The sequence below is a fragment of the Dichomitus squalens genome (genome assembly GCF_000275845.1).
Source record: "Dichomitus squalens LYAD-421 SS1 unplaced genomic scaffold DICSQscaffold_1, whole genome shotgun sequence".
NCBI lineage: Eukaryota > Fungi > Basidiomycota > Agaricomycetes > Polyporales > Polyporaceae > Dichomitus > Dichomitus squalens.
In genome coordinates, this window is record NW_006766883.1 from 743758 (window position 1) to 759476 (window position 15719).

The window sequence follows — 15719 nt, forward strand, 5'->3', positions numbered from 1 at the left end:
GTAAGTAATGGTTGTCCGCGCCCTCGAACCGGAGAACGATCAAGGCACCCGCATGCTGCGCGCCTCTCAGATGCGCGCGCTAATCGGGCACTCAACACTAAGAAGCGATCCTGCCACTGCTCTCATTGACCTCTTGTTCTCGTTCCCTGACCAGAACTCTATGCTTCGATACCTCTGCCCGTCCGAGAAGCCAAAATACCACATTGACTGGCCGACATGACAGCCTACGACGCGCGTATTGCCCGATTAACAGATCCTGCCTTTTTTCAGAGATGATGGCCATGTATGCGTCCCCCTGGTGACCGACGCTTCCGATGCCCGAGTAAGCTGTGATCCATCGTCGTATCCACGCGTATGCGCCCCAGAAGCGCGTTGCCTACATATAAGGTCCGCCTCCGACCTTGCGTGCTTTCCTCTACACACCTCTGACGACGCGGCGCGCCTGTTCCTGCGACGTCCGCAGTCCTTTCCTTTAACCCTCCCTCGTTTACTATTCATTCATTTGTGTAGTCATAAACTCGGCTTTCCGAGCTTCCGACAATGAACCGCCTGGCGTACTTCCTGCTTTCCCTTCCCCTTCTCTTCACCCTTCTCGGTGGCGTCCAAGCTGGACCCGCCTGCGCTCGCCGCAGCCAGGGCTCCGATTCGTGCATCAAAGCCTGTGCAGACAAGTGGGGATGGCCTGGTTACGCTATGGGCACCGATCGCTGGGGTTCCGTTCTGACCAAGACTGCCTCCTCCACGGAGGCCCTCACTGCTGCTGTCACCAAGGCTTGCCGCGTTCGCCCGTATGTGTCCCGTTTGACTTCGATGCAGGATAGAGTGCTCACATAGCGTCCATTGGTCAGATCTAGTTCTGCTAACTCGTCCTCTGTTGCCGCCACCTCCACTGAGGTATTGGCGCAACCTACGGGTGTCCCCGTCAACGCTCAGGGCTCTGCTTCCGTTTCTTCTGTTATCTCGGTCTCGAGTGTGGTCAGCTCGTCTCTCAACGTCAGCATATCAACTAGCACCAAGGCCTCCTCCACCATCTCGAAGCCCGCCGCTTTCACCGCCTCCTCTGCTAAGCCGTTGACTCTCTCCTCCTTCGCGGCGCCGTCCCCAAGCACGCACTCTACGACCTCCGTCGAGCCAACCACCACTCACACCACCCCGCACACTACTAGCACTCCTCGCACTACCAGCACTCCCCCAGCGCCCGAGCCGACTGTTGTGAAGACGACATCGAGCTCGAAGGCCCCGCAGCCGACAACCTCCGCCAACTCTGGCAGCAACAGCAGTGGCAACGGCAACGGCAACAGCGGCAGCACCAGCAGCGGTGATGGCGCCACTTCTCAGAGTGACATCAACGCGTATCTCACTGCGCACAACTCGATCCGGGCACAGCACGGCGCTGCGCCTTTGACCTGGAGCGACTCGCTTGCTGCCGCCGCCCAGACCTGGGCGAACAAGTGTGTCTTCAAGCACTCCGGTGGAACCCTTGGTCCCTTCGGAGGTGGGTTCTCAGTTCGCAAAAGCCAAGCACGAATGAGGACTGACTGGGTTTTGGAATGTGCGCAGAGAACCTGGCCGCCGGTACTGGTAGCTCGTACGACATCGCCGCAGCTGTCAAGTCCTGGACCGATGAAGTTTGTGAGTGTCTTCAGGAGGACTTGCCGGGGATGGATTGGGTACTAACGGGGCTTCTTTCAGCCGAGTACGACCCCAACAACCCGGTGCCCTCCCACTTCACCCAGGTCGTGTGGAAGGGCAGCACTCAGGTTGGTTGCGCCGTTCAGGAATGCTCTGGCATCTTTGCTGCCAGCTTTGGCGTAAGTGGTCGTGAGCTCTGGAATCCAAGGGCGCGACTCACCTTTCTGAACCCATATAGCTTGCCAAGTTCTTCGTGTGCGAGTACTCCCCCCAGGGCAATATCATCGGTGAATTCCCGTACGTCATTCCACTGAGTTCTCTTCGGCCATATCGCTTACCTGATCGCATCTTCATCGAATAGGCAAAACGTACAAGTCTGAGCGCCGTCCTACGTCGAACGACCTCCCTCCCACAGGAGAGGTTGCGACGAGCACCCGAAACACAAGAGCCAAGATATACACCCCTTTCACTTGCTATCTTTTGTGCCGCCGGTGCATCAGGAATGTACGACGCGTCTCGCATTGTTTACCTAGTACTAGTGCCTTCTCCCTTCCTGCTGTATCATCCTTTTGTCGGGTGCTTTGCCTGTCTTTACTTTCCTCGAAGCAAACTCAATGTATTACCACCTGCTTCCTACATCTACCTCGCGGTCCCACCTCAAGAGTGACCAGGGAACACAACGTCACCATGAAGCGCGGATCCAAAACGTCACGTCCTTGTTGGGTTTTTTAGTGGGACTTCTACATGCCGACTACATACATTTATGTCCGCCGGAGCCATGTATGAGCGCCTATGTTCCCCCGCATCACGTGCATTGATTCTCTGAAATCGGCCCGCACCTGAACCCGACGGATGCGGGCGCTGGAAGCGGCGGCGAGCTCAGCCCTCGACTTGCATGTTCCCTAGGATCTCTCGGCGGTCGACTGTTTCCCTCGCCGCCTATCTCCTGATCGTCCTTCTCGTCGCCTTCTTCGTTGCCATCTCCTGTGTATTCCTCCTCTCGCAGGCTGCACGCACCGCGCCGAACAGGGGGTTCGTCCAGAACTTCAATGCGGTCGTCATCGGAGCGGCCTATGTCATTCTGGTCGGTCAAATGTATTACCGGGCTTGTGGACGAAGCTCAGGACCCCTTGACTCTGTAGCTAGTAGCGTCGTTGGCGCTTTGCTTGAAGCGGAGGATCGCGGTGCACAGGAGGTTGTCTCGAATCTCGAAGACGTTCCATACACTCGGAAAGAACGACGTCCCGAACGTGAGTGCGACATGCAGGCTGTACATAGATAGGCTCTCATATGTGATACGCAGAGTGTGTACCAGTATATTCAGCAGGAGTATACCCGCGCATGCCTCATCGCGTACGAGTCGCGTCCGAAGGATGGTTTCCAGGAGGGTTGGGGAACGCCAGGCACTAGCCTCCAGTCTATCCCTTTCCGAGCGTCCCTCCTTGACACTGTTCGTCAAATTGGTGTGTCTCTTCTTCTAATCCTTATACTCTGGGCCATCTTGTCCTCAGACCTTGCGCGATACACGTACGACTCACAGACAAGCTTGCACACGATGTCATTCCGCGCCATCCACCCTTGCGCCCTCATGCGCGAATGTTACATCACTTCCGGTTCATCCTCCCGCTCCTGAGCAAGGATGAGGATGGCTTGACCCCGCTGCACTACTACGATTCGGCAATCCAGCTTGCTCGACATGCTTCGAGGGAGCCTACTGAGCAGGAATACATTGTTGGGATGAGGGCTGCGAAGGAGATCCAGGACATGTACGTCGCGGTGGCGAACCTACACAACGACTGCTCATGCTGACGGTGCTCTTCATACAGCTTGACTGAGTGCCTTGCAGAGATGCAGGAGGGGTCATCGACGGACTTAAGCACTTGTAAGTAAATGAATCGTCTCACTGGTTACGCCACCTAATCCATGCCCGCTACAGATGCAGCAGAGAAGGATAGCGCTGTCAGCTAACGCCGTATCGTCACGTCATATCAATGTATATTGTATAATATTGATATACACGACAGCAGATGTTACAAGGTTCTAAGGCAAGCAACTCGTACACGTCCTGTAATCTCCGCGTCTACTCAGTGAAGCCCGTTCTGGTAGACCTTCTTGAAGCTGGGGCGCTCTGCCCAAGCTTGCCAGTAAGCGACGACTTTCGCAGGGACCGGCTCCTTGGTCTCCCTCTCGAGTGCTTCATAGCCGTCCTTGTCGTTCTTTCCCCCGGTGAGGAACGCGATGCGCGCTAGCCACGCAGCCAAGTGGAAGTCGTCTTCCCCTGGGGTTTCGCCGCCGAGGAATCCGGACTCGGGGAGGACAGCAGGGAGGTCGACGAGGATGAAGTTTGCAAGCGTCTGCCAGTGAGCAACGGACTGCTTGAAGAAGCCCTGCTTCACGTCTTCGGGAACTTCACCCTTGTAGATGGCAAGAATGCCACCGTTTGCGGCCCTCTTGGCATCATAGAATGCCTTGTGTTCGGCCGCCTCGGGGAGGTCAGCGTGCTTCTCGAGCGTGTTCTGGCCTGTCAAATCAAACATGGACGTTAGGAATCGGTCGGTGGTGCAACCGCATCAGAGATGGCGCGACTTACGGTTCTGCACGAATTGGAGAGGGAAGCCTCCAGCGGCTGCCTTCAGCTCTTCCTCGTTGCGCTACAAGGCAGAGCGTTATCGATGAGTATGATCCGTGCAAGGCCGGCGACGCGGCTGCGGTGTGGTACTCACCGAGAGCAGGAGGGGCGCGTTCGGGTCGTATTTTTCCTCGTGGATCTTGTCTATGAACGTCGTGCCTTTGGCGACCTTCTTGGGCGCGTTCGCCACCAAGTACGACACCACCTCCTTGGTAGACGTGTACGTCTTGCCGTCCGCGGCGAGCGTGGGGAGAGTGGCGTGAGGGTTCTATGGGGTCCGAGATGGTCAGACTCGGGCATGCACGGTCGACGTGAGATGAAAGATATCGAGATGGACTGACGATCTTTAGGAATTCAGGGGTGAAGTTGGCGCCCTCTGCGAGGTTGACCACTTTGGTCTCAATAGCATCGTCGGGATAGCCAAGCTCAGCACTGGACGTCCGTTGTTGAGTTCTTTGCTTGTGAAGTATGCCCTATCTACTTACATCGCGAGCTCGGGTGCAGCAGCCCAGACGGACAAGCCGAAGGTGTAGAAGACGGGCTGTATGTGGATCAAGGTGAGCGGATTAGATACACATAGAAGGGCCGCTCCGGTTCTAACCTTGGACATACTTAATATCGCGGGAGGGCTACTGAGGGACGTGTGGGCGAGAGAGACAAAGGCTGGCTAAGTAGGGTCGATGAGGCCTAGGAATCTCCTCTACGTTGTGTATATATATCCACTCGGGGTGAGGCTAACGCCGGCGGGTACCACCGGTTGACTTCGGTGACTGACTTGATGCTAGTTTCACTTCAGGTCAACACCCGTGTTTCCTGTGGCGACTACTGATGAGTACCACTTACGTCAGCCCGCACAGCAGCCATCATAAGCCTTAGCGTACCATGGTTTCCCTATGGCTCGGGGAGGCATAAGGGATAACCTGAGTAAGCTGGAGCCGTTCTCGCCTGGTTCGAAGCACAAGTGAGATTTACAAACCGCAGCCGACAGCCCGGCACTGATGCAGGCCCGAGGAGTGCGAACGGAACGTGACTGGGCTCAGCTCAGCTCAAGCTCTCGATTGGAAAGCAGCTTGCGTGATGGTGCGCCTAGTCACGTGGGCGTGTTTGCTGCCAGCTCGCAGCTAAAGCTTTAGCCTTAGATGTAAGAAGTAGTCGGTCTCAACGTGTCCGTGACCGCTTCGATAAGTCTGCCCTGTAATAGCGCCATAATATCTGGGTAATCGAGCTTGTTGGCAAGTCCTGCACGACTAATCGACCGCTCGACGACCGATGACACCAGCAAACACGACACTGCAAAACACGTCTCTGTGGCGTAAAGTAGCCATGACGACTGGACGACGCTGGTTGTGTCCCACACTTCCGGCGAGATCAGCAATTGTATTCGAGAAGCTTGAGAAAACCACCAGCAAGAGTCCGATCGAGTTCGATGGCATATGATGACAAGGTCTAAACTTCGCATATGACAACTAGCAAAGATACATAGCAGTCATGGTCTAAGTAGGTCTCAGCTTATGCAGAGGATGAGTTGAAGATGGGAGTTATGGCCACTATAGAATGTCGACGTCAATGCAATACTCACAGCACTATGCTCAGAAACATGCTCATACCTCGATAGTTTGGGGGAGACTTCGTGCAACTCCCCTGAGGTTTTCCAAGGTACAGGTCTTCTGATAGAAGTTACGGCTGCATTTCGGGCACTTGCCTTCCAGCATCAGTTCTACCTCCGATGGAACAGCGGTTGTCTCATCCCCTTCTCGACCGAGACAAACAAAGTTCCATGGTTTTGTGAGCCACGCTACTTTGAGCGCCCACCAGTCCGTGTGATCCTCCAGCTCATCGCAACACCGTCGACCAGGTTTGTTGCCAGCGTTGAACAGGTCTGAGTCCGCTAAGGCCGCCGCAACCAACTTTCTCCTGCGCTCATGCAGCATCAACAGCTTCATGAGGTGAGGTCCTTCAAGACGTGCGAGTTCTGTCGCGGTATTCTCCGACAAAATATCCATCCTTAGGGTGCACGACGCGGCTGCCTTTGCTTCCTCTTCCCAAGACATTCGACACGCCATGTCGTAAACTCGAATGGGAGATTTGTCGACAAGCGTCCGCAAGGCGATGCGGATTATCGCGATGGGCATGGTCATCTCGTACTTCTCCGCGGCATGGAGGAGGGGTTCGATAGAGTCTACGTTGTCAAGAGTGGGTAGGGAGATGCTGCTGATCATGGACAACAAGCCCAGGAGAACTTCGGAGCTCTCGCTCACAGGGATGACAGACTCCACCCCGCTGGTCTCTGGTGAGTTTTGTGGGAGGCCTAGCATGGTTCGGAACCATGGAGAGGCGCGACTGAGCGTGCTTGATGAGATTGGGAAGAGGACATCATCGTTGGAGAGGAGTGTCACGTCTCCGTCCGGGAAGGCTGCCGCGAAGACTGGGTGTACTTCACGCGTTGCGCTCTCTGAGGACACCATTGCCGTGATCGCAGAAGATATGAATGTTTCGCGATGTGAGTGTCTACGAGAATTGGTCATAGCCATCGCAGATTCGTCGAGTTGAATATTACATACCTCGCAATCGATATCCAGATGGCTTCGGTAGAGGGGGCTAGGGAGAAGAGCTAGTCGACAATCGATGCGCCGTCCTCGAAACCACGCGAGCAAGGTCACAAGTTCGGACACGGCAGTAATACCTACTTAAGACTTGGTAGCAGACGAAAGGATTTGGCCCGTAGGGACAGTATTTATGTGTCACGACAGCGGCGGTAGACTCGCAATGCGAGGTAACGTCCATCTAGAGTTCGCCATGACCGCTGTAAGGTCTAGGCTTGAAACACTGTTCATGACCACACGCCTATATCGTACAGGAAGAAACTGATACACCGATATCGCTATCATCGCTATGCCTCGAGAAGTATACCGTTCTTGGACCACTAAAAGCATTATCCCATGCTGCAAGAACGTCGCCATTGAGCGGCCGCTTGTGAAGGTGTTACGACCACTGGGGGTTGTACGTGAGAAGTGTAGTGGCACACATTTTGGGAAGCTAATCAGCTCACTTCGATCGTCTGAGGTGGGCTCTGAGCCGCAGCCCTCAGATTGTCCAGTGTCGCGATCTTGGAATACAAGCTCTTCTTGCAGCGCACACACTGATCCGCTAGTAACGCGTCCAGCTCTGGAATAGGTGCGGCCGGGACTCCACCAACGTTGCCAATCTCGCCTAGAGATAGGAACCTCCACGGTTCCTTACTCCAAGCAAGCTTGAAGACCCACCAATTGGTACGGTCGATGGGTGCGTCGCACCACTGGTTGCTCAGGATGTTTCGGCAGCGCGTCGAACGCGAGTTGGCAGTGAAGGCGCTCGCGTTCTCCAGGGCCTCTCCGATCGCTTTCCGGCGGAGATCGTGCAGCGAGAGTAGCTTCATCAAGTGCGGTTTATCGAGGCGAACAAGCTCCATCATATTCTCAGGAGCCATGATATCGAGAGCAAGAGTGCGCGTCGCGGCCTTCGTAGCCTCCGCCTCCCAGTTCATGCGACATGCGACGCCGTAGAGCTGGATTGGGGAGAAGTCCACCGGTGACAGAAGAGCGCGGATGGTAGCAATGGGCATTGGCATCTCGTACTTCTCCGCAGCCAGCAGAAGCTGTTCCGCAAAAGCAAGATCGTGAAGAGGCGGTAGTCCTGTTCCACCAATCATGGATAGAAGGCCTGCGAGTACCTCGGAGGGTTCGGCCATTGGTACGACTTCGGAGTCGACATCTTCGGCTCGGAACGCTTGAGGGAGACCGAGCATTGTCTGAAACCATCCGGACGTGCGCGCGAGTGTCTCCGGAGATACGGGGAATAGAATATTGTCCACGGACAGAAGTCGGATGGTTGCGCCAGAGAAGACCCCCGAAAACGATGGATGGATGGTGTAAGCCGTAGTCGAGGTAAGCGATGGGGTGCTAGTTTCGGTAATGTTCGGGACCGACGTCATCTGAGAAAGCTTCGTTAGCGTTGCGGAGCCTCACTACGACGTCCACCCACGAACCTCAGGGTTTGGAGCAGCCTTACCTGCAGCTCCAGGAAGTCGCTTGACATGCAGATTGGTGAAAACGAACCTTTTAGCTATCTAATAAACACCAAAATGCTGCCTGTGAAGACAACGTGGATATATTGACAGCATCACATGCACAGATCATAGGACGGCCATTCACAGTTCTGTTTGAACCATAACTGCGGCAGACCACCAAACCCATCTCGGCCCGATCATGAACGAGACCACTGCCCAGACTCAGTCCCCGGTCCACCACGCAGTAGACAGGAGAGACACGCGGTGCACTTACCTCAATGCTCTTTGGCAGTTCCTTCACGATCTTCTGCAGGTTCTCCAGCGTGTTCGGCATGTTGTACACGATCCTCTTGCACACATGACAGTGCGCCATTCTCAGATCCCACAGCTCCCGCATCCGGTAGAAGTCCCCGTCGAGCTCCTCCCCTACCAACCCGCGCTCCACACGGCGGATGAACGCGTACTTGAACGCGGACCACGCCCCATGGTCCAGGGGGGCCGTACAGCGGTTCACGCCGTCGTTCCGGTTGCACGGCGTCCCGCGCAGGTTCGCGTAGAATATGGTCGTGTTGTCGAGGCTCTCGGCGAGCGCGTCGCGTCGCCGGCGGTGTAGCGCGAGGAGCTTGTCGCGATGTGCGGGCTCGAGCGCGACGAGCTCGGACATGACTTCGGGAGCGAAGAGGTCGAGCGTGAGCGTGCGCGACGACGCGAGCTTCGCCTCTCTTTCCCAGGCCATCCGGCACGCGATCTTGTAAAGGCGGATGGGCGACGCGTGCAGGAAGGGGGAGAAGAGCGCCATGCGTAGCGTCGCAATGGCGAGCGGCATCTCGTACTTGTCCGCCGCCTGCAGGATAGCCTCGAGTTTGTCGATGTTGTCGAGGTCTGGGAGGTCCGTGCCGCTCACGATGGACAATAAGCTTGCGATCACGTCTCCGTTCTCGTCCATCGGGATGGCCTCCTTGGTCGACTCGGCCGAGGTCTGGGGCAGGCTCAGCATAGTTCGGAACCACGCGGAGGTGCGGCTCAACGTCTCGGCTGAGACAGAGTAGAACAACTCGTCCTTCGAGCGAAGCGTGATTTCTGCGCTCGCGGATGAAAGTGGATGGAACGCGGGCTGCATGATTGGGCTTGGGGGGCGTTCGCGATCAGATGTATGCGCCATATGGGCCTGGAGCTCTTCCTGCTGAGCACAGGTAAGGACTGAAGTAAGACCGGAAGAACTGTAAGGGGTGTGAGATGTTCAAAGAAAGGAAACGTGCATACCGATAGCAGCGAATAATTGTCGGTCAGGCGAAGGCGACGCAGGTCCATATACTGAACAGGTCGGCCGTCCACCGTGCGTGCTCCCAAACGCAGCCCCCAAGCGGAACCGATTAGGCTGCGCCACAAGCCTCAGACGTCGCTGAAAAGGTTTGTTAGTCTGTGCTGCAGCGTCTTTCCTATGTTCTTCCGAAACCGCAGCACCAGCATCGCAGTCAGCCCGGCGAGAACGCACCGCGGAATCATGGCCGTCTTAGCACGCTTGCACGACCGGCAGAACCGCATGTTTCCCATTAGCCCAAAATATACTCAATTGTGATTCTATCATTATAGTATATGAAGCAGTGCTGTCTCTATACCTGACCACGAGCGGAGGGCGCAGACCATGGAACTTAGAAGCAGAACACCTACGGGCCGTCAGCCGGATACACATTGTATACTGCAGTACGGCAGGGCATACCTGGTCCTCGAGCTTGCTGACGGTCCGGGGTGCAGGGTAGTTGAGCTCCGCGAGGTGCTTCCTGTAGATGGGCCGGGGTCAGCAAACACGCGCTCGGTCTTCCCGGAACTGAGGCAACTCACTTCATAGCAGTGATCATGGGCGGAGGGCCTACAGAACAGTGATTGGTCTCAGCAACCCAACGTCACACCGTGCGCATGCCCGCAACCTCAGCGAGCACACCGGCAAAAATTAGGCACGCACCGCACAGGAGGACCTTGATGTTGCTGTCCGTAGGGGGCAGGTGCGTCTCGATCTGCTCCTTGGTCACGAAGCCGACGCCGCCGTCCCAGCTGGGCGGGGGGTTGTTGAGCACGTAGTACACGCGAAAGCGGTGGCTGTGCTTGCTGGCGAGCTCGTCAAGCTCCTTCTTGAGGAGGATGTCCTCGTAGTTGACGTTGGCGTAGATGAGCGAGAGCTTGGTGCGGTCGAGCGGGTTCTTGAGCGCGGCGCGGATGATCTGCAGCATGGGCGTGATGCCCGTTCCGCCGGCGATCATGCCGAGCTCGCGCGAGAGCGTGGGGTGGTACTTGAACTGGCCCTTGGGACCCTTGATGCGGACCTTGTCGCCGATTTTGAGGAGGGAGATGTAGCGCGAGATGTTGCCCTTCTCGTACGCCTGCGGAGACGCGTTGTGAGCGCGAGCATGACAAACGCATGTGGAGGCAGGGGTTAGGGCGGGTCCGGAAGGAAGGAGACCGGAAGACGCACCTTCACGAGCAGATCGAAGTGGCCGCGGTCGTCATCGCTGCTAGTCGGCGTGTAGCTACGCATGATTTCCTTGCCGTTGATTTCCGCAGATACGGAGACGTGCTGACCAATGGGGAGACCGAGGACATCCTCCGGGTGAGGCAGCGCAAAGCGGTAGCTTCACAGAACGAGAGGGATTGAGTTCATAGAGTCCGGACTGAGCGGAGACGGAGCATGGGCACACGTACATGGCGGTGTTGGGAGAGATGACAATCTTCTCCTTGAGGGGGAACTCCTTCCACACCTGCGGGTCAAGCACAGGCTTTCGCTCTTTCGTGACAGCCAAAACAAGGAGACGTAAGTGCCCGGAGGTAGTATGTATGACATGGCAGGTGTCGGAACGCGCAGACGGAGACATAACTCACGACCACGGCCAAACTTGGCGTACAACAGCACGCTCGTGATGAGTGCGAGCGCAAGAGGGATGAGCTGGTTGTACGATGCGCTGAAGACGTCGGACATGATGTCTGCGGATGCTATAGGTTCCCTCTGGGGGATTTTGCCGGTGCCAAGTAGAATGAGGTCCGAGACGTAGATGCCGCGCTGGTGGAGCTTGGCCTTAACGAACTCTGTGGTGACGATGAGCAGGAAGAGGGTGGCGACGAAGGAGATGAGAAAAGCGACTTGGAAGCGGTTGGGCATGCCGTTTGACTACAGTCGGTTGTACATACGTGTCAGACCACTTCTCGCCTCTCACCATCGCCGAAAGCACTCACGCCCGTTGGGGGCGGCGCCTCGGCGTGTCGAGACCAACCACGCGCGCTCGTTCCCATGGCCGACGCAGACAATGCCTTGTGCAGGACGCTATTCATGTGGCTGACGCCGCGGCAGTAACGACACTGTCTCCCGCAGTATACAAGATTCAATGTAGCTATTCATCTTGAATGGACGTAGGGACAATGACACGGCGCCTAAGGTGCACAGCGAGCTTACTGTAAATAACGTTCGGTACAGGATGCTACGGAGGGACCCGGGATGATAACAAGGTCCGTACCCATGGCGAGAGCCTAGAACCGACCGCCACGTTCGGACTGCAGCACCCAGCCCGCGAGGTCTATAAGCGGAGTTAGGGCCGTCGTGCGCTGGCGGTTGCAAGCTGCGAAGTTCGAACCACATCATACATATTCAGGCGCAGCGGACCAAGGTAGTATGGCGGAAGCTGGACCGAAGTGTGTCCTTAGAGACGCAATAATCGAGAACGTCGAACGCGGCCTTTCGAGGGCGAGATCTGACGATACGATGTTGAACGAGCGCAACGCGGGGCTTGACTGCGGCCGACCCGTCGGATGTTCACTGTCAGTGCCACTTACGCAGGAGTGGCGGGAGAGAGCGAGCGGGAGCACATGCCACGCGGCTAAGGGACGCAGAGATGGTTGGAAAACCGCAGTGTTTGGGTGTTTGACTACATATGATGAGCGAGGCAAGTCGAAGCTAGCCGACGTCCTCGGTGGCCATATGAAGTAGCCGGTTGGGTGACGGCGAGGAAAGTGCCTGTCGATCTTGTTGTGATTGCTGATGATAGATGAGCCTCTGCTAGGGTGAGATGCTGTAGATCACTCAGTGGCCTGTGATGTGGCTCAATTAACAACTGTCAACGCGATGCGAGTGTTGAAGAGGTAAGGAAGCTGAGGACGGAAGGTTGGCGCATGAGAAGGTAAGGAGGAGGGCATGGGAGCCAACTATGGGAGGTACACGGCTTATGATTGATAGACTCGGAGAGACGACCGCTGGGGACTTGTGCCGGGCAGACTTTCGTACTGCAGGCATTGTGTGCACTATGCGTATCTTGTGCAAAACTGATGAGGTGAGTGAGCCGGGGAGCGCAGTCGCGATCGGAGGCATCTGGTGGGCGGTGTGGATGGCTTGGTGGGCAGGCGGAACAAAGTGCGACAAACACGGCGTTACGCGCGTGACAGGCGCCCGGTTCGAGTTAATGAACGACGCCGGGAGTCGCACTCGGACCTCCCGTCGCCCTTGTCCTTGTCCCCCTCCTCCCTCTCCGTCCTTGCTGGGTTTCCTCCTTCCCCCTTTCTCTTCCCTCCTTCGCGTTTCATTTCTCCCGTTCATATTTCTCTTTCTCTGTATCTTCTGAGCACCTCGCTTGGTATTCTCTTGCGCCTCCACCCAACGCTATCTACACGCCGGCGTGTCGAACCAGCCATGAGCATGGATGTCGCGACTCCTCGCCCCGGATCTGCCCTTCCCCCACGCCGCAAGGGGCCCCCCACCCCCCTTCACATCGACACGCCCGTCCACAACCCTGGCATAGCGTTGTTCTCTAGCGACAGCTCCGCTCCCGCGTCCACCCTTTCCACAACTTCTGACGCCGACTCTTTTATCCTACCCTCCCCCAGCAAGCCTCGATCCCTCCGAAACATGAAGAAGCTGTCAATAACCCTCCCATCTGCTCAGTCGTCTGCGAACTCACTAGGTCTCTCGGCTGTGGAGCCACATCCGCCCACTAACCTCTGCGATGCCCCCGCCCTCCAGAAGCGGCGCCCCTCCGTCATCTCGCTCCCCAGCACGAGCACAAATCTGCTCCGCCGCAAGGGCGAGGACGGCGATGGTTCCCCTACCGTAGCCTACGCCGACGGACCCATCCAGATACTGCCAGGGATTTGGCTCGGTTCGGAGGACAATGTTCGAGATTGGAGAGGGCTCATGGAGCGGGGAATCAGGTCGATCCTGAACGTAGCGAAGGAAGTTCAGACCGACTTCGACCAGGCCGCTTCCCAGCCGCTGCGGCCGTTCATGTCCACGCCGGATCTGAACGCGCCCCTCGGCGGCCCTTCCAATCAAGACCCCACGTATCGTCCTGCGCACCTACCTAGCGGCAGACCCGCCATGCATTATCTCAAGCTGTCTTGGTCTCACGGCCAATCTGATCTTGTCACGGAAGGCTTCCCAGCTGCATTCGCCTACGTTGATCAGGCGCTGGAACGTGGAGACGGCGTGCTTATCCAGTGCGTGTATACTGTAATCCTACACGACGTCTCCCATCGTAACTAACTATCCACTCGTGCTGCAGCTGTCAGTGTGGAGTCTCACGGTCAGCAACGCTTGTCATCGCTCTCGTCATGCGTGCGGCAGCACAGCAGTCTCCCAACGTGCCTCCAGAGGTATGGGCGCTCAAGGGAATGCAGGGCGCATATTCCTTCGTCAAAGAAAAAAGCAAACATGTTGGACCCAACATGTCGTAAGTATCCTCAGACACCCTGGATGCTCGTACTTGGCTCCTCACGCTTATGGACCTTTCCGCAGCCTAATCTACCAATTGCTCGACTATGAGCGTTCATTCAAGGGCGGCAACTCCTCGCCGACTCCCTCCGAGCTCTCTGCCGAGGAAGAATGGAGCCGCAGACGACAGGCAATGGAGGACAGTGATACCGGAGATGAGCGGGAGAGCCTGCATGTCATGCAGGAGGCGAAGGCCCTCGATCAGGCCATGGAGGATCGTATCATTGCTCGTAAGGGCTCGTCGTCCTCGCTCGGGTCCACCAGTACCGGTCAAGGTCTTGGTATGGGCCCAGCGTGGCGGTCGAAATACGGTCCCGCACGTAAGCGGAAAGGTTCCGCTGCGAGTGTCGCGACCAGCAGCAGCGTGCTGAGCGAGGATCTCGTGGAAGAGGATGAGGAGCAGGAGCTTCTCGGTGTCACCCGTGACTTCGACGGCCTCAGCATGGGCGCTCGTAGCTCTAGTGCTGAGCCTACTGAAGACGAAACAAGTGGCGACTCGGCAACCGAGCCAATCCCTCCGCCGAATGTGCTGAGCCCGCCGCAGTCTGCTTGTCTCACTGCACGCCCATTGACATTCCGTCGCCCGCCCGGGTTGTCGCTGCCTCCATCTGCACCCGCACACCAGTCCTCTTTCTCACTTCCTCCGGTTCCCGCAACCGCTATCAAAACCTCCTTCGAACTCAGCCGCACACCCCGCTCCTCGAAACCCCGTCGCCGTCCGCCCCCTATCGGCATCTTACCCGCTGTCCCTGCATCCCCTATTATCCCCGTCAATGCATCCACCGGTCATTCTCGGCCTCGTACGGAAAGTCGTAAACCGGAGACTCCTCCCGCACATATTCGCAATCTGGCTAAATCCACACCACCCAAAACCAGGGGGTCTGCAATCCCCGCGACACCTTCGCAGACGCTCTTCGTCTTCCCGCCCTCGCCCACGCTGGCTGCAACCCGCACACCATCAACGCTGATGCTCACGTCTAATGCGTACCCATTTCCGTCGATGTCTACCCCTCGGGTGTCGACATTCAAGTCGGAAGGTCGCCGGAAGTCGTTCATCGGCCTGACGTCCCCTGCCACGCCCACGGTCGCGTCATCACACGTCGACGTCCGCGGCTGGCTCGCATGACCGTAGGACCCTGGGCTGGGCTCACGTATCGGATGCCTTGCATGTCACATGTCCATCTCATGTCTATGCCGTCTCACGCCCGAGCTCTCTCCCGCTCCCTCTTTATCCGTGCCAACTCCGGATCCTCAGCATTTTTCTTTATTCTTCTTTTTATCTTTTCCGTTTGAGCACCATTTTCTTTCTCTTTCATCGGACACTGTGCTACGTATCTTCCGCTGCTGCCGTTCTTTATATGCGAGGTCTCCGGCACATCTGGCGTATATCATTATCGCGGCCCGTTACCCGTCACCTTCACTGTTCATTCTTCGGCGATTTTACCCATCTCATTTCACGCGTCAGCATCGTTCAATTCATGTAGATAGATTTGGACCTGGCATCGCACTGCAACTTTCCGCATCTTTGCATTTCGACAGTCTGCATAGTATCATCTAGTCCTCCACTCCGATCGAGCTCATCGCATTCATCTTTTCCTCTCGGCATCTGCATACCTTTCTTCGCTGTTCTCCTTGTTACATATAGCATCCGCATGTACCCAGCCTCG

General features: G+C 56.7%; 6 protein-coding genes across 6 annotated transcripts; 3 read left to right on the plus strand and 3 right to left on the minus strand.

Moving 5' to 3' along the window:
• Nucleotides 1-540: 540 nt before the first annotated feature.
• DICSQDRAFT_142219 (PR-1-like protein) lies at nucleotides 541-2012 on the plus strand (the record flags this gene model as incomplete). Its single annotated transcript, XM_007360099.1, has 6 exons — nucleotides 541-788; nucleotides 849-1495; nucleotides 1561-1632; nucleotides 1693-1811; nucleotides 1871-1929; nucleotides 1994-2012. The coding sequence occupies 6 exons, from the start codon at nucleotides 541-543 to the stop codon at nucleotides 2010-2012; spliced, it is 1164 nt and encodes a 387-aa protein (XP_007360161.1).
• A 507-nt stretch (nucleotides 2013-2519) lies between these two features.
• Nucleotides 2520-4789, plus strand: DICSQDRAFT_95216 (uncharacterized protein). The gene is made up of 6 exons (XM_007360100.1): nucleotides 2520-2716; nucleotides 2775-2882; nucleotides 2936-3095; nucleotides 3173-3398; nucleotides 3459-3514; nucleotides 3569-4789. The coding sequence occupies exons 1-6, from the start codon at nucleotides 2528-2530 to the stop codon at nucleotides 3598-3600; spliced, it is 771 nt and encodes a 256-aa protein (XP_007360162.1). The 5' UTR covers nucleotides 2520-2527; the 3' UTR covers nucleotides 3601-4789.
• Nucleotides 4790-5862: 1073 nt separating this feature from the next.
• Nucleotides 5863-6726, minus strand: DICSQDRAFT_46830 (uncharacterized protein; the record flags this gene model as incomplete). The annotated part of the gene is made up of 1 exon (XM_007359799.1): nucleotides 5863-6726. One exon carries the CDS (start codon nucleotides 6724-6726, stop codon nucleotides 5863-5865), a length of 864 nt encoding a protein of 287 aa, XP_007359861.1.
• Nucleotides 6727-8358: 1632 nt separating this feature from the next.
• DICSQDRAFT_46519 (uncharacterized protein) lies at nucleotides 8359-9426 on the minus strand (the record flags this gene model as incomplete). Its single annotated transcript, XM_007359781.1, has 1 exon — nucleotides 8359-9426. One exon carries the CDS (start codon nucleotides 9424-9426, stop codon nucleotides 8359-8361), a length of 1068 nt encoding a protein of 355 aa, XP_007359843.1.
• A 490-nt stretch (nucleotides 9427-9916) lies between these two features.
• On the minus strand, nucleotides 9917-11449 carry DICSQDRAFT_130873 (NADH-cytochrome b5 reductase 1). Its single transcript, XM_007360101.1, has 6 exons — nucleotides 11004-11449; nucleotides 10777-10933; nucleotides 10270-10684; nucleotides 10149-10176; nucleotides 10027-10087; nucleotides 9917-9973 (listed from the first exon to the last, which is right to left on the minus strand). Exons 1-6 carry the CDS (start codon nucleotides 11171-11173, stop codon nucleotides 9959-9961), a joined length of 846 nt encoding a protein of 281 aa, XP_007360163.1. The 5' UTR covers nucleotides 11174-11449; the 3' UTR covers nucleotides 9917-9958.
• A 1532-nt stretch (nucleotides 11450-12981) lies between these two features.
• DICSQDRAFT_45831 (uncharacterized protein) lies at nucleotides 12982-15178 on the plus strand (the record flags this gene model as incomplete). Its single annotated transcript, XM_007359731.1, has 3 exons — nucleotides 12982-13778; nucleotides 13844-14011; nucleotides 14077-15178. 3 exons carry the CDS (start codon nucleotides 12982-12984, stop codon nucleotides 15176-15178), a joined length of 2067 nt encoding a protein of 688 aa, XP_007359793.1.
• Between the last annotated feature and the right edge of the window lie 541 nt (nucleotides 15179-15719).

Coding starts and splice junctions, on each gene's coding strand:
- DICSQDRAFT_130873 (XM_007360101.1), bottom strand. CDS start 11,173: ATGTCTCCGTCTGCGCGTTCCGACACCTGCCATGTCATACATACTACC. Junction 10,934..11,003: donor ATCTCTCCCAACACCGCCAT/GTACGTGTGCCC, acceptor CGTTCTGTGAAG/CTACCGCTTTGCGCTGCCTC. Junction 10,088..10,148: donor CCCATGATCACTGCTATGAA/GTGAGTTGCCTC, acceptor GCCCATCTACAG/GAAGCACCTCGCGGAGCTCA.
- DICSQDRAFT_95216 (XM_007360100.1), top strand. CDS start 2,528: ATGTTCCCTAGGATCTCTCGGCGGTCGACTGTTTCCCTCGCCGCCTAT. Junction 2,717..2,774: donor GAGCGGCCTATGTCATTCTG/GTCGGTCAAATG, acceptor TTGACTCTGTAG/CTAGTAGCGTCGTTGGCGCT. Junction 3,096..3,172: donor TGACACTGTTCGTCAAATTG/GTGTGTCTCTTC, acceptor TACGACTCACAG/ACAAGCTTGCACACGATGTC.